This window comes from Elaeis guineensis, chromosome 7 (assembly GCF_000442705.2).
Source record: "Elaeis guineensis isolate ETL-2024a chromosome 7, EG11, whole genome shotgun sequence".
Classification (NCBI taxonomy): domain Eukaryota; kingdom Viridiplantae; phylum Streptophyta; class Magnoliopsida; order Arecales; family Arecaceae; genus Elaeis; species Elaeis guineensis.
Window position 1 is genome coordinate 94,160,270 of NC_025999.2, and position 21,567 is coordinate 94,181,836.

At 45.2% G+C, this 21,567-nt stretch overlaps 1 protein-coding gene and 1 pseudogene across 1 annotated transcript; both read left to right on the forward strand.

The window, feature by feature from the left end:
* Positions 1-1,324: 1,324 nt before the first annotated feature.
* LOC140859368 (protein DMP6-like) lies at positions 1,325-9,421 on the forward strand (annotated as a pseudogene).
* Positions 9,422-19,911: 10,490 nt separating this feature from the next.
* LOC105032218 (protein DMP6) lies at positions 19,912-21,312 on the forward strand. Its single transcript, XM_010906597.4, has one exon. It carries the CDS (start codon positions 20,134-20,136, stop codon positions 20,767-20,769), a length of 636 nt encoding a protein of 211 aa, XP_010904899.1. The 5' UTR covers positions 19,912-20,133; the 3' UTR covers positions 20,770-21,312.
* Positions 21,313-21,567: the final 255 nt, after the last annotated feature.

The window sequence follows — 21,567 nt, forward strand, 5'->3', positions numbered from 1 at the left end:
AGACCATGAGCTTAGAGACTACAATCTCCACATCTTCTATAAAATCCTCCGGCAAATTTTTCAAACAAAGCCCTTCTGAACTTAATAAAGCATCCATTTGATCAAGCTCATCGTGCTCCAAATTAATTTTCTTTTGGACCTAATCGATCCTCAAGCTAATCTATCCTATCATACTCTTGGGTTTTTGGAATTTGGTTCAACCTCAAACTAATCAAGCTCCTTCTAAGCTCAATTCTTCATCTTTTACACTAATTTTATTTTTTTCTGTATTTTTAAAAAAGCATGGAACCACAAATTACTCTCCAGGTAATTTTTATTTGTGATATATTAGCTTGTTAGAACTTGAGCGGATGGCTGTAAAAATATCCCATTCTTCCTTCTTTTCTTGTGTATCCTAAATATAAAAACAATACTCTATCAACTAATATTTGAATAATTCACGGCACCTTCCAAGATTTCAAATTCTATAATTCTTCTTGCAATCTTATTGTTGAAAATATCTGTTGACAGCATCTTTAACTCATTTATGATATCCCATAAATCTTATCATTTCAAATAAGATTTGACAATAGCTTTCCGCATAGAATAAAAAGTATTATTCAACTTATAAAAAGAATCGATTATAGCAAAAGTAAATATATTGATATCAACGAGATCCAATATATTGAACCTATGAAGAGAAAAGGTAGTAGCATCAGTTATAATGATTCATCTCTTGACTCACTAAAATAAGAATCCATAAATTTGCATTACTGTACAATGAATTAATGAAATCTCTTTAACCATGTTGAGCTATGAATATACGAATTATTAATAATCAAGTCATCACTCCAAATACTGTATTTTGGATAAATTTAATCGAAGCTGCAGACTACTTGACCATTCTCCAATCTCATTTTGATACAATGTAAAACGACATGCTATCCGGAGATCGATCGTACCAACCCTATTTTGAGAAGATATGTTGGATGAAAAAATTTATAAAAAATATTTTATTAAAAAATTAAGCTACACAAGAAGACTCTTGTCTCACAAAACAGAACACCTCTCACTCTCTTCCTCTCTCTTCCTATATCCTAAAGGAGATGCCAAAAAATCCATTAAATGTAGCGTTATGTGAGTGGAATGTTTAACTTTTATCTAAATTCAAAAGCCAATATTCACAAAACAAACTTTGTTAATTTCTAGAATAAATAACTAAGTAGAATAAAAAAAATATCTATTATATGTGGGATAACTAGATAGAATAAAATTAGGATAGAGTTCTAGCATTTCTAACAAATTTTTGGTAAGAACAGCAATTTCCATCATCCATCACCCTCAGATGCCACAAGGGTTTCGTAGCAGGTTTCCTCGCAACCAGGACACTTCGATCCTCATGCGCAACACGTTAGCACCCTGGAAAACCCCCCGTTTTCTCTCATTGTAGCTAAAAAAGTCCTAGTGTGAACGCGAACATCCGATAAGCTTGCCTGCCGCGCCTCCCGGCTTTTTTATATGAAACCCTTAATATAACGGTCACAATTCTAGTGATGTTCCTTGCCAGCCATTCCTTCACTACCCTTCCCTTCAACTCCCCGGCCCCGAATCCCTTGTCTATAAATTCACCAATCGATCATTTGATCGTCGTGGTCAAGTCCTAATTCGGGAAGGAGGTAGAAGAAAGGAAACCAGCGTCATTGGCAACATAGATAGAAGATCATATGGAAGCCCATCATCATGATGAAGATCAAGAGCAGCAGCCTCTCCTGCTCGTTGACTCATCGGATGAGAACAGGATGACCAAGAGGCAGCAGACGTTTAAGAGCGCCGCCCAACTCGCCAACCTCCTCCCAACCGGCACCGTCCTCACCTTCCAAGTACTGTCCCCCATCGTCACCAACTTAGGCCACTGCACCGATGCCAACCGAACCTTGACCGCGTAACTCGTGGCCTCCTGCGGGTTCGCATGCTTCGTCCTAAGCTTCACCGACAGCTTCCAGCCGGACGCGACCAGGAAAACAAGGAACAGGATCGCCACCTTCAGGGGCATGCGGACCATCGACGGCACTGGACCTCTCCCTCCAGAGATAGCGGAGGCTGATTATAGAATAATATTAAGATTTGACGCCTCGAGATTCAGTCTATATTGAGCCCACAGCGACGTTCGCGGCGAAAAATGGAGTCTAATGAGACTAAGATCACCCCAAACGGAGCTCGGATGGAGGAGATAAGAGTTTTTGAAGTCGGCAGGAGATCCGAGGCGGCAGAGGACTGTCGGCGGCCGGCGGCGGGCCGGCGGAGTGGCGGCGGCGCACAGCCCAGGCGGGGCCAATGCACGGGACGTGCGACCCAGGCGCGTGGCCCAGATGGGCGTATGGCCCACCCGTGCACGGGCCCGCACACAGGCGCGGCTCAGGCCCAGGCGCCTTGCCTGGGCCTGTACCCCGATCCATCATGGATCGGGCGGTCCACAATTGGGCCTGTGGACCGTGTGGATATTTCCCATGTATTTTTCACGATCCACGATACTATTCGATAGACCGGAGTACAATCGGACGGTGTGGGTGACTCCCGATCTTGATCCAACGGCCTGGGACTTGATTTGGGTTGATTAAGAAGTCCTAAACCTAATCTAAGTCATGTTTAAGCCTTTAAAAGGCTTGTGAGGCACAGAGGAAAAGAGTGGTAATTCGATTTTTGCTGAGGATGCTGTGCGGAACCCGAGAAGAGAAAAAGAGAGGCGTGAGGCCGCTGAGAGAGGAGCAGGGTTTCTGGACAGCGGACGCCAGGCATTTCAGGGGTTCAGGGGGTCTTCCAAGAGGGAGAGCTTTTGTGAGAGAAACTTCTAGTGAGAGAGAAATTGGGTGTACGAGGGTTGTGGGTGAGATCTCCTCTTATAAAATTTCTTTTTCATAGTGAAGTTTGCATGCCCCGTAGATACGAGCTTTTTTGTGGCTGATCCACGTATTTTGATTGTTTTTTTTTTGTTTCTTCTTTCTTCCTGCTGCATCGCATGGTACTGAAACGGTCTTGCGAGGTGGTGTCCTGACCAGACATCCACCCAATAAGTGGTATCAGAGCAAAACGGTATAAGGACGCAGATTGCAGCGATGGTGAGCAAGACTGAAGATGGAGAAGACAGAAACAATCAAGTTGGAGATTAACAAGTTCGATGGTAAGAGCAATTTCTCCTTGTGGCAGGTAAGAGTGAAGGACGTGCTCATCCAACAAGGGTTGATCGATGCTCTCTTGTGCGATGAGAAGCCGACCACCATAGAGGTGCGGGATTGAAAACAGCTACAGATGCAGGCGGTGAGCACCATCCGCATGTACCTGACGAATGAGGTGGTGATCTATGTGCTGAGCGATACTTCCTCGACGGTGCTGTAGTCAAAGCTCGAGGAGTTGTACATGGCAAAGTCTCTCATCAACACTCTTTTTCTCTGGAGGCAGTTTTACCAACTGCGGATGACTGAGGGACAGAGCGTGCAGGAGCATCTAAGCCACTTCCAGAAGATCCTCACCAACCTCCTCAGCATTGGCGAGAATGTTGAAGAGAAGACCAGGGCACTGAGTTTGTTGGCGTCGCTTCTCCCTTCGTACGAGTTCTTTAGTGACTGCTCTTCTAGTGGAGAAGAGCACCATCAAGATGGATGAGGTCACCGCAGCGATACTCCAGAACGAGATTCTCAGGAGGGAGAACCCAGCTTCGAGTTCAGATAGCGGTAGCTCAGCTTTGGTGGCTTCTGAAGGAGCAGGAGGCGGTAGACGGAGCGACAGGAGATCGCAATGAGGACAGTCTAAGTCCAGGAGGGACTTGAGCAAAACCAGATGTTACCGGTGTGAAGAGTTGGGGCATCTAGCCAGAGATTGCCCTCCACTCAAAAATCTGACGGTGGCTGCTGTAGCGACGGCCGGCAGTGATTCAGATGGAGATGTCCTGGAGATATCTGACGGGGTATCTACTTCTTCCCAGTTGTGGATATTAGATTCTACATGCCCCTATCATGTATGTTGCAGAGAGGAGCAGTTTGACTCCTTGAAAAATAGTGAGGGCACTGTATATCTGCCGGATGGATCGAGCTGTGCAATCAGAGGCATTGGGATGGTCAACTGGAAGACACATGACGGTGCAATGAGGAGATTGGGGAAGGTCCGATACATACCCGATTTCAGGCAGAATCTTATCACACTTAGCAGACTGGATTCGAGAGGCTACAGGACGGTAGCTGGTGGAGGAATCTTGAGGGTGCTATGCGGCGATAGGATTGTGCTGGAGGGAAAGAAGGGGAGCAAAGGATATTATTACCTAGCAAGAAGTCCAGTGCGAGGTGGAGCTTAGGGAGCCAGGCGGAGCCCAGAGTGAGGTGGAGTTTTAGGAGGTGGATCGGACACGAGACAGGAGACTCGGGAGGACGAGAGGCGACATCGCAAGGTGAGATTCCTATTGCCACATGACGATGCTCCGAGCAGGTCTCAGGTCAGGAGGAGCACAGAATATGATAGAGATAGGATCGAGCAGCCTGGCTCGACTTTCATGTTTGCCCATCCATGACCAGCAGGCGATTGCCCCAGGACATGGGGGCGAGGAGATCTAGAAGCTCTCGAAGTTTGGAGGAGGCCGAATATCGAGTCGAGGTGGAGATTGTTAGGATTTGATACCTTGAGATTCAGCTCAGATTGAGCCCACAGCGAGGTTCATGGTAAAAAACGGAGTCCAACGAGACCAAGATCACCCTAAACGGAGCTTGGATGGAGGAGATATGAGCTTTTGAAGTCGGCACGAGACCCGAGGCGATGGAGGACCGCCGGCGGGCCGGCGGAGCGGCAGCGGCGTGGCAGCAGGCGGCAGCACGCGGCCCAGGCAGGGCCAATGTGCGGGACATGCGACCCAGATGTGCGGCCCAACCGGACGCACGGCCCAGGCGATCGGGCGGCCCAGCCGTGCGCACGGCCCAATCGGGCGCGTGGCCCAGCTAGTGCGTGGGCCCTCGCGCGCGGGCCGGCCCAGGCCCAGGTGCCTTGCCTGGGCCTGTACCTCGGTCCACCATGGATCGAGCGGTCCACGACTGGGCCTGTGGACTGCGTCGGTGTTTCTCATGTATTTCTCGCGGTTCACGGCACTATTCCATGGACCGGAGCACGATCAGACGGCGTGGGTGACTTCCAATCTTGATCCAACAGCCTGAGACTTGATTTGGGTTGATTAAGGAGTCCTAAACTTAATCTAAGTCATGTTTAAGCTTTTAAAATGCTTGTGAGGCACAGAGGGAAAGGGTGGTGATTCGGTTTTTGCTGTGGATGCCGTGCGGAATCCGAGAAGAGAAAGAGAGAGACGTAAGACCGCTGAGAGAGAAGGAGCAGGGTTCCTGGACAGCGGACGCCAGGTATTTCAAGGGTTTAGAGGGTCTTCCAAGAGGGAGAGCTTTTGTGAGAGAAACTTCTAGTGAGAGAGAAATTCAGTGTACAAGGGTTGAGAGTGAGATCTCCTCTTGTAAAATTTTTTTTTTATAGTGAAGTTTGCATGCCCCATGGAAGCAAGCCCTTTTGTGACTGATCCATGTATTTTGATTATTTTTGTTTTGTTTCTTCTTTCTTCCTACTGTATCGCATGGTACTAAAAATATCTTAGGAGATAGTATCCTGATCAGACATCCATCCAACAAATAAAGTGTATGGGCTTTGTACATGCTTGCATGTCGGTGTTGATCTTCGCAGCGGTGGCCTTGTTGGATACGAACGTAGTGTCGTGCTTCTACCCGGTCCTTGTTAGAATTTGATGCCTCGAGATTCAGCCCACATTGAGCCTACAGCGAGGTTCGCGATGAAAAACAGAGTCCAACGAGACCAAGATCACCCAAAACGGAACTCGGATGGAGGAGATACGAGCTTTTGAAGTCGGCACGAGATTCAAGGCGGCGGAAGACTGCCGGCGACCGGCGGCGGGCGGCAGTGGCACGGCCGCAGGCGGTGGCGCGCGGGACGCGCGACCCAGGCCCGCGCGGGATGCGCGACCCATGCGGGCGGGCGGCCCACGCGGGCGTGCGGCCCAGGCGGGCGCACGGCCCAGGCGCGCGCAGGCCCGCGCGCGGGAGAGGGCCGGCCCAGGCCCTTTGCCCCGGTCCACCGTGGACCGGGCGGTCCACAGCTGGGCCTGTGGACCGCACGGGTGTTTCCCACACATTTCGCGCGGTCCATGGCACTATTCTGTGAACCGATCGCGATCGGAGGGCGTGGGTTGATCTGTTTTTTGATCCGACGGTTCAGAACCTAATTTGGGTTGATTAAGGACTCTTAAACCTAATCTAATTAGGTTTTAACCCTTTAAAAGGGCCTGTGAACGAACAGTAAGGAGGTGGTTCGGGTTTCTCGCCGTACAGAGCCGTACGAACCGGAGAAGAGTGAGAGAGGTGGAAGCGCTGAGAGACAAGGAGCAGGAGGCTCCTGGACAGCGGTCGCCAGGCACTTCAGAGGTTCAAGGGGTCTTCCAAGAGAGAGAGAGCTTTTGTGAGGGGAACTTCAGGTGAGAGAGAATTGGGTGTACAAGGGTTGAGGGTGAGGTCTCCTCTTGTAAAATTTCTTTTCCATAGTGAAGTTTGCATGTCCCGTGGAGACGAGCCCTTTTGTGGCTGATCCACGTATTTTGATTGTTTTTTTTTTGTTTTGTTTCTTCTTTCTTCCTGCTGCATCGCGTGGTACTGAAAGGATCTTGGGAGGTGGTGTCCTGGCCAGACATCCACCCAACAAGTGGTATCAGAGCAAGATGGTACAAGGACGCAGATTGCAGTGGTGATGAGCAAGACTGAAGATGGAGAAGACAGGAACAATCAAGATGGAGATCAACAAATTCGATGGTAAGAGCAATTTCTCCTTGTGACAGGCAAGGGTGAAGGACGTGCTCATCCAACAGGGGTTGATCAATGCTCTCTTATGCGATGAGAAGCCGACCATCATGGAGGTGCGGGATTGAAAACGGCTACAGATGCAGGCGATGAGTACCATCCGCATGTACTTGATGGATGAGGTGGTGATCCATGTGTTGAGCGAGACTTTCCGACGGTGCTGTGGTCGAAGCTCGAGGAGTTGTACATGGCGAAGTCTCTCACCAACACTCTTTTCCTCTAGAGGCAATTTTACCAACTGCGGATGACTGAGGGACAGAGCGTGCAGGAGCATCTAAGCCACTTCCAGAAGATCCTCACTGACCTCCTCAGCATTGGGGAGAATGTTGAGGAGAAGACCAGGGCACTGGTTTTGCTGGCGTCGCTTCCCCCTTCGTACGAGTCCTTGGTGACTGCTCTTCTAGTGGGGAAGAGCACTATCAAGATGGACGAGGTCACCACGGCGATACTCCAGGACGAGGTCACCACTGCGATACTCCAGAACGAGGTTCTCAGGAGGGAGAATCCAGCTTCGAGCTCAGGTGGCGGTAGCTCAGCTTTGATAGCTTCTGGAGGAGCAGGAGGCGGTAGACGGAGCGACAGGAGATCGCAACGAGGGCGATCTAAGTCCAGGAGGGACTTGAGTAAAACCAGGTGTTACCGATGTGAGGAGTTAGAGCATTTAGCTAGAGATTGCCCTCAACTTAAAAATCAGACGGTGGCTGCTGTAGCGACGGTCGGCAGTGATTCAGATGGAGATGTCCTGGAGATATCTGACGAGGTATCTACTTCTTTCCAGCAGTGGATATTAGATTCTGCATGCCCCTATCATGTATGTTGCAGAGAGGAGCAGTTTGACTCCCTGGAGAATAGTAAGGGCACTGTATATCTGCCGGATGGATCGAGCTGTGCGATCAGAGGCATTGGGATGGTCAGCTGGAGGACACATGACAGTGCAGTGAGGAGATTGGGAGAGGTCCGATACATATCCGATTTCAGGTGGAATCTTATCTCACTTAGCTGATTGGATTCGAGAGGCTACAGGACGGTAGCTGGTAGAGGAATCCTGAGGGTGCTACGCGGCAATAGGATTGTGCTGGAGGAGAAGAAGGAGAGCAGAGGACATTATTACCTGACGGAGATCCCAGAGCGAGGTGGTGCTTCGGGAGCCAGGTGGAGCTCCAGGAGGCGGATCGGGCACGAGACAGGAGACTCGGGAGGATGAGAGGCGACGTCGCAAGGTGAGATTCCTATTGCCGCAGGATGATGCCCCGAGCAGGTCTCAGGTCAAGAGAAGCACAGCATACGACGGAGATGGGATCGAGCAGCCTGGCTCGACTCCCATGTTTGCCCATCCATGATCTGCAGGCGATTGCCCCAGGGCATGGGGGCGAGGAGATCCAGAAGCTCTCGGAGTTTGGAGGAGGCCGAATATCGAGTCGAGGTGGAGATTGTTAGGATTTGATGCCTCAAGATTCAGCCCACATTGAGTCCACAGCGAGGTTCGCGATGAAAAATGGAGTCTAACGAGACCAAGATCATTCGAAACGGAGCTCGGATGGAGGAGATACGAGCTTTTGAAGTCGGCACGAGATTCAAGGTGGCGGAGGACTGCCGACGACTGGCGGCCGGCGGCAGCGGCGCGGCCGCAGGCGGTGGTGCACGGGACGCGCGACCCAGGCCCGCGCGGGATGCGCGACCCACGCGGGCGGGAAGCCCAGGCAGGCGCACGGCCCAGGCACGCGCAAGCCCGCGTGCGAGAGCGGGCCGGCCCAGGCCCAGCGGCCTGCTGGCCCTTTGCCCCGGTCCATCGTGGACCGGGCGGTCCACGGCTGGGCCTATGGACCGCGCGGGCATTTTCCACATGTTTCGCGCAGTCTACGGTACTATTTCGTGGACCGATCGCGATCGGAGGGCGTGGGTTGATCTGTTTTTTGATCCGATGGTTCAGAACCTGATTTGGGTTGATAAAGGACTCTTAAACCTAATCTAATTAGGTTTTAACCCTTTAAAAGGGCCTGTGGACGAACTGTAAGGAGGTGGTTCGGATTTCTCGCCGTACAGAGCCGTAAGAATCGGAAAGGAGAGAGAGAGGTGGAAGCGCTGAGAGACAATGAGCAGGAGGCTCCTGGACAGTGGTCGCCAGGCACTTCAGGGGTTCAGGGGGTCTTCCAAGAGAGAGAGAGCTTTTGTGAGGGGAACTTCAAGTGAGAGAGAATTGGGTGTACAAGGATTGAGGGTGAGGTCTCCTCTTGTAAAATTTTTTTTCCATAGTGAAGTTTGCATGTCCCGTGGAGGCGAGCCATTTTGTGGCTGATCCACGTATTTTGATTGTTTTTTTTTATTTTATTTCTTCTTTCTTCCTGCTGCATTGCGTGGTACTGAAAGGATCTTGAGAGGTGGTGTCCTGATCAGACATCCACCCAACAGTCCTGTCCAAAGATACGAAGCAATTGCTCACTACATTGCCGGTTGCGATCGGAGCGTTGGGCAGTGCACTGTTTGTTACTTTCCCTTCAGCTCACCATGGAATTGGCTCCCCAGTTTCCCCTCGTTGATGCTTCCATGTACCCTGCGTTAGGCGTGGATCCTTGTTCCCTCATGTATTGTGCTATTGAAACTGTCAATATGGTCTTCGTGTTGAAACGGTAGTATTAATGGAATTGGCTGTGGTTGTTCCATGAAATAAAGACTTGAATTTGATACTTTGACGGCTCCGCTGATGTTGCAAGAGATAAGAAACATATTAATCTTTGTGGTTTCTTGTGGCAACAAGCAAGTTGCCTTCGACGCGTTCTTTTCTGTGTACATGGAAATAATCCTCCTCCAATGCTCGACCGGAAATGGTGATGTTTGGGTAGATATAGACGATGATGGCCATGTTCCTTTGAAGTGTTCAGAATTAATCTACTTAAAATAATAATACAATAATAATAATAAAAATAAAATAATAAACAGCATGAACCTGGATAGTTACGGGAGACATGACCGACGAGGAGTACCATCTTTGGCAAGAAACAAGACAAGGGTATTATTGAGAGAAATAATCCCTTCTCTCTGTGCAAGTTATTCTCTACCCTTTTTTTTTTTTTTCTTTAAAGGTCTCTGCCACTTGGGTAGCATGGTATATGTTGCTGTTAGAATCCGAAGTCTGTCGAGTCCGGTGCATGTTTGAGGTGATGGTATGGTCGGCTGTCTTCTTAGAAGATAATATCTTTATTGAGAATAATTTTTGATTCTTGCTTTTCATTGTTCTCCAATAGAAATATATATAGATTACAAGGTCTAGCTATTGTAGCAATTACAAGAAGAAGAAATATCTCGATTACATACTAAGTAAAGAGAAACCAAATGTAGAATAGCTAAACAAGGAGAAAGATCAAATAGGAGTGCCAGCCAAATATGAATATGTGTTGACTTGCTAAACATAGAAAAGAGCCAAATAAGAGTGCAAGCCAAAATAGAATGTTGGGTTGGAATGAGTGTGTGCTGATACACCCCCTCAAGATGAAGAATCGGGAGCACGAATCTTCAGCTTGTCCCTTAGGAACCTAAAACGGGAGGTACCCAAGGGCTTGGTGAGAATATCGGCAAGCTGATCTTAGGTGGAGATGAACTGAACAGATAGTTGATGTCTTGCAACACGTTCACGAACGAAATGAAAATCAATTTCGACATGCTTCGTGCGAGCATGGAAAACAGGATTGGCCGACAGATAAGTGGCCCCAATATTGTCACACCATAGAATCGGGGGACCATGTAAGGGATGGCCAAGTTCCTGAAATAATGACTCAAGCCAGATAAGTTCAGCTGATGCATCTGCTAAGGCTTTATATTCAGACTCTGTGGACGAGCGGATAACTGCTTTCTGTTTACGAGATGCCCAAGAAATGAGGTTGGGGCTGAGAAAGATTGCATAGCCCCCACTGGAACGCCTATCAGTCCTACTACCCGCCCAATCTGCATCCGAGAAAGCTTGGAGAGAGTGAGAGGTGGATCGGCGAATATGTAACCCATGATCAGCTGTAGCTTGAAGGTACCGTAAGATGCGTTTGACCATAATCCAGTGATCAGTATTAGGAGACTGCATAAACTGACATACTTTATTCACTGCAAAAGAAATATCCGGACGTGTCAATGTAACATACTGAAGAGCCTCAACAATGGAGCGATACTGTGTGGGGTCCGAATGGAGAGCACCCCCTGAATCAGAATCCTTTGTCATGGCCATTGGAGTCTGAACATGTTTACAATCAACCATGCCTGTCTTTAAAAGAAGATCTTTAATGTAGCGGTTTTGAGATAATAATAATCCAGTAGAGTTTCGAACAACCTCAATTCCTAAGAAAAAATGGAGATCACCAAGATCCTTAATAGAAAATTCCTTAGCAAGCTGTTGAAGGAGAAGAGAGATCTGACTGGAGTCATTGCTGGTTACCAAAATATCATCAACATAGATGAGCACATAGAGGATATGAGACCTCATCCTTAAAATAAATAATGAAGGATCAGTTTTGCTGGCAACAAATCCTAGTCGGAGAAGAAACTGGGAGAGACGGTGAAACCAGGAACGGGGTGCTTGTTTTAACCCATATAAAGATTTGTGGAGATGACAGACATAATCTGGATGGTCGCGGTCCTCAAACCCTGACGGTTGGGACATGTAGACTTCTTCTGTTAGGTTGCCATGTAAAAAGGCATTATGAACATCTAATTGCCGGATGGACCAACCTTGAGAGATTGCAATACTTAGAATAGATCGAATGGTGGTAGGTTTGATAATCGGACTGAATGTCTCGTTATAGTCGAGGCCAAGTTGCTGATGGAACCCTTTAGCAACTAGACGCGCTTTGTAACGCTCGAGAGACCCATCAGCTTTTCTCTTGATCCTGTACATCCATTTACACCCGATCAAATTCTTTTGATGAGATGAACGTGGAACAAGAGACCACGTACCATTGCGAATTAAGGCATTAAATTCTTCAGTCATTGCAGCACGTCACTCAGAGTGTTTAGAGGCTTGAGTAAAGCAAGTAGGTTCTGTGGTGAGGATAGTGGTGGTGAGGGTGGATGGCTGGTTGGAACGGGGTCGAAGTACCATGGAATGTGTACGGGTGGGTTGGGCAGGTGGGTCAGGGGAGGTTTTGTCTTGCTGGGAGCTAGTTGTAGGAGAAGGCGTAGGAAGGGAAGGTTTTGCTGATGAGGAATTGCAATAGAGGTCAGTAAGTAATCTGGTCCGAACAGGTGCAGAGTCGTTAATGCTAAAAGGGCTTGGAGTGGGATCGGTCATAGGAGAAGGTGTTGAGGCAGACCGAGAAAAGGGGGATGCAGCCGATGATGAGTTGGACAGATGATGCAAAGGAGAATATGGAATCGGTGGAGAAACGGATGGTAGTGGGGTGGCCTCTTGTAGAGGTTGAAGTAATATAACGCTCGAAGGTGGGGAAGAGGGAGATGATGGTGGTGGACAAGTTAATGAAGACTGAGATTGAAAAGGAAAGGTAGATTCGTCGAAGCGAACGTGCCCAGTGATATATGTACGATTTATTTTTAAATCGAGACATCGATAGGCACTATGAGAGGGACTATAGCCGAGAAACACACACGGTTGAGACCGATACTCCATTTTATGCCAAGTGTAAGGACGAAGAAGAGGATAGCAAAGACACCCAAAAATTCGTAGGAAGGCATAGGATGGTGGTTTGTTGTGAATGAGTTCGAAGGAGAATACATCACTAGAGACTTTAGATGGCATCCTATTAATGAGAAAAACAGTCGTTTCAAAGGCATAGTGTCAGTATGACATGGACACGGATCCATGAGCAAGAAGGGATAGGTCGGTTTTCGTAATATGACGGTGACAACGTTCGACATCCCCTTGTTGCTCGTGGGTGTGAGGAGTAGCAACACGATGGATAATGCCAATTTTATGAAAAAATTGAGGAAGAGAGTGAAATTCTCCTCCCCAGTTAGTTTGGATTGATTTAATAGTACGAGAGAAATGCCGTTCAACCAAGGCTTGAAATTGTAAGAAAGTAGAGAATACATCAGATTTGCGCATTAATGGATAAAACCAAATATATTTACTTTGATCATCAACAAAAATTATGTAGTAGCGGTGTCCTAACAAAGATGGAGTAGGGGAAGGATCCCAAATATCACTATAAATAAGATCTAATGAAAACTGACTGCGACGATGGGACGGAGGTAAATGCAACTTACTAGACTTGCCTAATTGACATGAGGGACAAAGGGAACGAAGATGTGCAGACTTGCAGGGTAGATTATTGGTCTTCACCATGGAGCGAAGCAAGCGATAATGGGGATGGCCCAAATGGTTGTGCCAGCCATCAAGAGTGGTACTCTCGGCTACGTGAACAGATGCAGACAACGGAGAAGGACTGGAATGGAGAGTGTATAATCCTCCTTTACTCGGACCGGATAACACTATGGTCTTGGTAGTTCGATCCTTCACAAGAAAATGAGAGGGGTGAAATTCAAAAAAGATATTGTTGTCTTTTGCAAACTGTTGTACGGAAAGTAAATTTTTAGAAATAGAAGAAACGTATAAGATGTTAGATAACTGAAAAGAAAGAGAAGAGTAGGGAGAGAAAAAAGAACCATGACCAATATGTGATATATGTAATCCCTTACCATTGCCTACATGCACCTGATCAGGACCAGTGTACTCATCATAGGAGGACATAGAATGAATGTCAGGAGTGATATGGTGAGATGCTCCTGTATCTGGATACCAAGTGAGGGCAGTGGAGGGGTGAGGGGTAGGGAGAAGTGGTGGATTAGGGTGACGTTGAGATGGATTTGGATTTGGATATGGTGAATATGAGAAATTGGCATTGGGTTGTGGAGAGGAAAAGTATGGATATGGTTGCTGAGGGCGATAGAAGCAGGTGGCATTAGAGTGGTTGTTATGATTGCAAAACGAACACCATTGAGAACCACGGCCACCAGGTGGACCAAAACGACCACGACCTTGACCAAACTTGCCACGTCCTCCACGACCTCGAGTAAAGCCACGGCCAATAGAGGGCCTAGGGTCATTAGAAGAATGGACGAACCGTTGAGCAGTATTGACGGTAAGATTGGTAGGAGTGGCATCGGCAACAGTTAATTTTCTAAATGCCCGCATGCTTTCATGGCTAAGTAATAGCCCATGAAGTTCAGTGTATGTCGGAGGGGTGTGTCGATTGAGAATGTCAGAGACCGCATCTTGTAGATCATCACATAGAGCACGCAATACATGAAGATTAAATTCGGTTGGCTTGAGGGCATTACCAGAGGCAGCAAGTTCATCAGCCACAGCTTTGGCACGTCGGAGTAGAGAGGTGACGGTCTCATCTAGTTTTTGACGTAGATTCTGCAACTCTATATGCAGAGACATGAGCCTGGTAGGAGATGCTGAACCAAAGGCTTCATGAAGAGTGGTCCAGCACTCAAAACTAGTCTCTTTGTCAAGAAGAAGAGGAACCAAATCTTCAGATAATGAAGCAATAAGAAGGCTTACGAGTTGGGCATCTTGTTGTTGCCAAGCAGTAGCAACAATCGGATCGGTGGGCTGTGGGTGAGAACCATCAAGGAACCCAAACAGGCCTTGATCCTTTAAGAAGGGAGTAATTTGCTTTCTCCAGATCAAAAAATTGGATGCATTTAATTTGATAGATAAAAAATGCTGTGCCGATGGAAAGGTGAGAGGGGTCATTGTGTTGGGTGGAGGAGGAGAAGAGGGATTGGAGGAGGTGGAGAATGATGAACTGGTGGCCATAAGAGAGCACAGAAGGAGGAAGAAGAAGGGATGCTTGTTGGAGCTTCAAGGCTCTGATACCATAAAGAAGGTAATATCTTTATTGAGGATAATTTCTGATTCTTGCTTTTCATTATTTTTCAATAGGAGTATATATAGATTACAAGGTCTAGCTATTGTAGCAATTACAAGAAGAAGGAATATCTCGATTACATACTAAGTAAAGAGAAACCAAATGTAGAATAGCTAAACAAGGATAAAGATCAAATAGGAGTGCCAGCCAAATATGAATATGTGTTGACTTGCTAAAAATAGAAAAGAGCCAAATAAGAGTGCAAGCCAAAATAGAATGTTGGGTTGGAATGAGTGCGTGCTGATAGCCAGAAAGAACAGCAAAATGTAGATCTTTAAGATGTGGCTATCTGAATTCATTGATCGTAGGGTTGAACTAAAATGTAAGTTTATTTATCAGAGATTTTTCAATTAAAATCTTCTGATTCTCAAGCCGGTCGAATTTTGAAGAGTAGTAGAAAAGAGAGGATGAAAAGAAAGTATGATTAATTGATGTTTCGTTGAAGACTTACATGAGAATCCTCTGATTTCCTCTATGTATATAGAGGAAGGTCGGTGGTTGTTACTGAAATAGACGGAGCATAGGCCAACAGTCCCCTACGTATAATAATTGCAGGTATGGTTATGAATCTCCGCATTCCATCATGATTACAATTACTTCGATAGTTCCATTACAGTTATGACCATTTGGATCATTTCCCATCGTGCAAAAACTATACAGTAACGAGTCCCCACATTCCATCGTGATAGCATAGCTATGACGGCTTGGATCATGCAATCATGGCTAAATGGTGGCTACTACCACTGCGACCGTAGTGTTGATACGATCATACCCTTTGATTTGTCATGATCCGAGGTGCAGGATTTCGGTTCTCCCTAACTAGGGTTACGTTACTTCGATCTACTCGGAGATTAGGCAAGTAAATATTCGCCACATCAGTAATATGGTTGAGAACACGATACTTGTAGCTCGTTAGCTTAAAGCAGGAGATGTCAAAGACCTGAAGCAGTAATAAGAAAGATCATCATGCAACCACCTATTCCACTAACCATAACACTGGATCCAACAAAAGAATTGCCTATACAATCGTGTTGATTTTTCTAACCACTGTTTAGGTCGATCGGGCATTGTTGGCTTTACTGAGTTATTCAGTAACTTTTACCCCAAAAAAAAGGTCATTCAATAACTACCGCTAAAGGAGCACATCGAAAATATGTTAATCAGATAAACAAACGATGCCAGGCACCACAGCATTCCATAACTTGGAGATCCAAACACGTCCTCATAATATTTTAAATCTCTACAGAACAGCAAATAAGATCTGAACTTAGTATACGGATGAGAAATGCCTATTCCATTTTCCTTATGTAAACAAACCTTGCTCGCATTGACTGAAACAAGGAAGTGGATGGTGGCATGCTTTTGACGTAGTCATTTTATACTTTTCATCCCCACAATCCTTAAGTCCCTGTAAGTGCAAGATTCTCATCAAAATGAAAAGAAGAAACAAAGATCAAAAAATAAAAGAGTTTCTTTTCCAAACAAGGTGATATAACAAACTTTACAATAACTTTTTTTGGTCTTTCCTTACAAGGTTGATAGGCGTAGACATACAACAACTTGCTATCGCGGAAGTTGTCTAATGTCATTGCACCATGATGAAATACTATATCATTAAAAGAAATATTCAAATTGGAGGAAAAAAAATTCTAAGGCTTGTTGTGATATAGATTATAGTGGTGACGCATGAGCTTCTCAAAAAATAATTGTTATACTTTTTTTTACATATATTCATTCCTAACATATTTTGTATTTGCATATAAGTTCCTATCTTTTTTTATTTTTTTATAGAATCTTGTAAATTTTATTAGTGCATGCTTTAAGAATAATGATAGCAATTTTTTTATTTGCATATAAGTTATCCGATCTAATCCGATTCATCATGTCTATCTAATTCAACCCTCACCTCTATTTGATCCGATCTTATCCGACCCAAGGAGGGTACAAAATGGGTATGGCTATGGGATTTTCAATTACAGGATAGATAAGGGAATTGACTAATTTGATCCATATTCGATCCATTGACATCCATATTTAAGAATCTTGTAAGAAAATATAAGAATTATTCCCCCAACCACTATACTAATCTTCCTTCACTTTATTTACCAAAAAAAAAATATATTTCCTTCACTTAATGCTCCACTTGGAAGAGACGTTCCGAAGAGAACACTCCTGCCCACCGGCACGGTCCTCACCTTCCAATTCTTGTTGGGTTGCATCTTTCACGCCAAAGAATGATTCATCTTCCTTCACAGAATCCACCATTAGATCACCCATTATATAAATCTCAAAGCATCTCAAACTCCATCATTCATCCAGCTGCACAGATCTAAAAGTAAGCAGTGGAGGATCCAAGGGTGGATTCGCATGAAGGAAGATGTATCCTTGTTTGGCACCAAAGATGCAACTCGAGTATGTTCTTGTCCCCCTTCCCTCCATGTTTGCGTTGGTCGTCACGGCGATGGAGAACGTGGCCGGTTGCCATTCGAGTGCTGGGAAGTGCGCTGTTTGTTGTTTTGCCAAACATCCACCATCGAACTACCATAATATCCTCTGTTCAAATGATCGAAGAAATTGATGTAGTCCGATGCTGTCAAGTCCTTTTTATAATATTAAGACTGGAATTTTAATTTACATGATGAAATGACGTTTAGGCTTGTGGGCTTTGGATCAGGTGCGTGCAACTCTAAACGTATTAATGTTATTTCTATCTCAAAAATTTCGCAGTAAGTTGGATCTGGCTCATGCACATATTAATTTATACAAACTCCACTCTATCTGAGCCAATATGATGAGATATTCTCTGTTATGTGACTCCAGGCATACGTTTTTACCTAGGGAGATGCAATAGTGATACATCTGACCAGTCCGTGACCTTCCACTTAAACCATAAATTGAGATTGGAAAAGAAAATCTAAGCGCTAACCAAAGTTACATGTAAATCCGTCTACATCAACGTGTCGGGTAGAATGTAAACCTTGGACCCAAATTAAAATAAAAGTGGATCCAGATCGGATCGTTCTAAACCGAACTTGACCAATTTGTTTGCATTGGGTTTAATTTCCGAATCTGGCCCAAACCGAACTTTTCGAACCTATTTTTCCCTGCCAAGTCATTCTTGTATTCACTCATTTAATATCCAGCTCATGGTTCATGAACGTAGAGTTTTGCTTTATAAAGAGGGGTGGCTTGAAAAAGAAACAATTAGTGTCATACAAGTGTTGAAGGGATACGATTTTCATGAGCACTTTATGGGATGGTGACTTGATAAAATCTTTTAATAGTTGGTGGTTCCATTCATTTCTCCCTCTGTAAGTTTACATGATGTTTAATTGATCAAAAACACAAACAACTAGGCCCGGTTTGCACGCCGAGCAATCGCAAGAGAGTATCAATGACAAATTTTGATTAATAGCAGTTTCTAACCTTTAAAAATTTTAAATTATAACCTTAAAAGAAAAAAATAGTAGCAGTTTCTGTAAGATTAATAATTCTTGAAAGGAAATGCATTTTTTTTTGGGCATTGCTGGATTGAATACTTCTCCGATCATCTGAGATTCATTTCCTACAGTGCTGCCCCGCCCCTCACTTTCTGCTACCTAAGGCGTTTATTCCATGAACAATGGTTTTGCTGGATAGGCCGGCAAACTTCTCAAGAGGTGATCCTGATTCCAATTCCTCCTCGGTCCTGTGATGATATCGCTGAGAAAACCTCTCATTCTGTTATGTCATCTCCCTTGGCTATGGTCCTGAGACTACCTCTCTTGTAGCAGGTGTGCCTGAGATTATATGGAATAGAAGTATTCGGAATATGGGATTATATGTTTACGATCATAAATATTTATTCAGTACCAAAAAGATTATAAGAGTTCTGTAGAAACCCTTGAAATTTGTTTTCATGCCTTCGGTCCAAATGTCAAACCCAACACCCAAAACCTTTACTGGCTAGATCCAGGTCTGTTGCTCTATCACGTTTAGCCCATTAACAAATGCGAGTGTCTCTTGTTATGTGGTGTCTGCTCTTCCAATGACATGCCAATTTGAGCAATTGATGACTGAGTTTTAAAGAAACGTTTCCATTTTAAATGGAAGTAAGCATGACAAAAAACAACTAATTGAACTCATCAACACCACAGTCGTTGGCGCATGGAATCAACCTCAATATCACGTTGGCAAGCCAAGTCAAATGAACCGGTCTGTAGATAAAAAAAGGTAGATACATACATCAAAGACTTATATGTATTTCATATGCATATACTATACAACCACCCAGCCAAAGAGCCTAACATGACATTTTAGCATAGCAGCCTTCTAATGCTTGAGGATTTTGCTAGGTTACCTTCTATGCTAATGTGGCAATAGCCAAGTGTTGGCATCGATCCTCAATAGTTGAGGTGGGGTGAAGTATTTTGAAAATTTTTAACGAGAATAATACTGAGGTATCGGTTCCTATCATCCTGTGATATCACAATTCTTTTTTTTTTTTTTTGATTAAATGGATGAATAATTAATTAAAAAAAGTATGTATGCATTCACGAAAATCAAAAAATAGAATATCCAAAAATTAATGTGGTAGATGTGTTGAAGAATCTGAAAACATAGGTCTAATTTAATTAGCCACATAACTCATCATCCAATCTATAATACCATTAGTTTTTCTGATAAATATTTGAAACTTCAATAGAAAGCAAAATCTACATCATCCATAAACAGTCATGTAAAAAAGAATGGATACCGGCATCAACAAAAGATGGAGCCGATGCCACAAGGCTTTTGTAGCAAGTATTCTCGCAACCGGGATACTTTGATCCCCGTGTCTCGGACCCACACCTACACATTAACGCTCCCTCCTCTTTTATCCAGTATTCTCCGCTGTGCACCGCACGTAAGAAAAAAAGCCCAGACGTGAGCGCAAACATCTCCGATAAGCTTGCCTGCCGTCACTTCCGGCTTTTTTTATGGAACTCTGTTATATAACGGCCACCAGATCCCGCCGTCTAGGTAAAGAAACCAAAGGAAACTCAAATACGCCGTCTTTTTTCTTAAAAAAAAAAAATAAAACGGATGACTCAATTAGTTAAGGTGAGTGTGTGTGTATATATATCCATGAGAACTAGAAAATAAACGAAGACGCCGTCTTCGGGGTTGAGTCTTTCCTTTTGTTAACGAGTTGTCCTTCGAAAATAAAAGCAAAGCAAAGACATCTCCGCAATTCCAGTGATGTTCCTTGCAAGCCATTCCTTCACCCACGCGTCTTCCCTCAACTCCCACAGACCCCTTCTCTATAAATTCACCAGTCGACCACTTGATCGTCGTGATCAACTCCCAATTAGAGGAAGAGGCAAAACAAGAAACAGAAAGAAGAAACCAGTATCATGGCAGCAGAGAAGAAAGATATGGAAGCCCATCATCATGAAGAAGAGCAGCAGCCTCTCCTGGTATCCGAGCCATCGGATGAGGACAGGATGACCATGGTGCAGCAGGCCATAAGCCAGACGTTTAAGAGCGCCGCCCATCTCGCCAACCTCCTCCCAACCGGCACGGTCCTCGCCTTCCAAGTCCTCTCACCCATCCTCACCAACTTAGGCCGCTGCACCGATGCCAACCGAATCATGACCGCGTGCCTCGTGGCCCTCTGCGGGCTCTCATGCTTCATCCTATGCTTCACCGACACCTTCCACGACGCGGCTGGGAAAATAAGGTACGGCCTCGCCACCTTCAGGGGCATCTGGATCATCGACGGCACCGGACCTCTCCCTCCAGAGATACCGGCGGCCAGGTATAGAATAAAGTTCATAGACTTTGTCCATGCCTTCATGTCGGTGTTGATCTTCGCGGCGGTGGCCTTGTTTGATAAGAACGTAGTGTCGTGCTTCTACCCGGTGCCGTCCGAGGATGTGGAGCAGGTGCTCACTGCATTGCCGGTTGCGATCGGAGTGTTTGGAAGTTCAGTGTTTGTTGCTTTCCCTACCACTCGCCAAGGAATTGGCTTCCCAGTTTCCCTTCGTTGATGATTCCATCTGCGTGTGTGAATCCTTGTTTTCTCTGTGTTGTTCTATTGAAACAGTCAATATAGTCTTCATCTTGAAAAATTAAATGTTTTTAAATTGGCAGTTGTTTATCCATGATATAAATCCTTGCATTTCTGAACTTCTGCTCCCTCTCTTCAACAGAATCCCCAAAATCCATAAAACTACTCCCCAAACACACAAAAGAAGAAGGCTCTACTGCTCAATAAACTAGCCTACAACAGTCATTGTCATACACTTGGGAATATGAACAGTCCTCAACACTTGTCTCGTGACTAGGAGCCTAAATCTCGTGAGAAAGGACCCAGAGCCCCATCTACTAATCCAACTTTTAAAATCTTTCAAACTCCACCAAGTCTCTCAACACCCACTCACTCAAGTTTTTGCGAGAAAAAGTGGTACAAAAGGCCTGCCATCAATCACAGAGCTAGAAAGAAGCATTGCATCCCATTGCAGAACCAAAAGCACTACCTTTCCAAGCAAGCATTAAAAGAACACCAGCGACCAATAGCCAAAAATAAAGAGCCCTGATCCCAGTGCCCCTGCTGTACTCTTGATATATATATTTTTTTAATAAAAAAATATAAATCCTTGCATTTAGATGCTTTGGCGCCTTCGTGGATGTTGCAAGAGATGAGAAACATAATCTTTTCCTGTGGAAACAAGCAAGTTGCCTTCAACGCATTCTTTTCTTGAGTACATAGAAATCATCCTCCAATGCTCGACTGAAAAGTGATGTGATTGTTTTTATAATTGGGTAAATATAGACAGTGATTGTCG

Coding starts and splice junctions, on each gene's coding strand:
- LOC105032218 (XM_010906597.4), top strand. CDS start 20,134: ATGGCAGCAGAGAAGAAAGATATGGAAGCCCATCATCATGAAGAAGAG.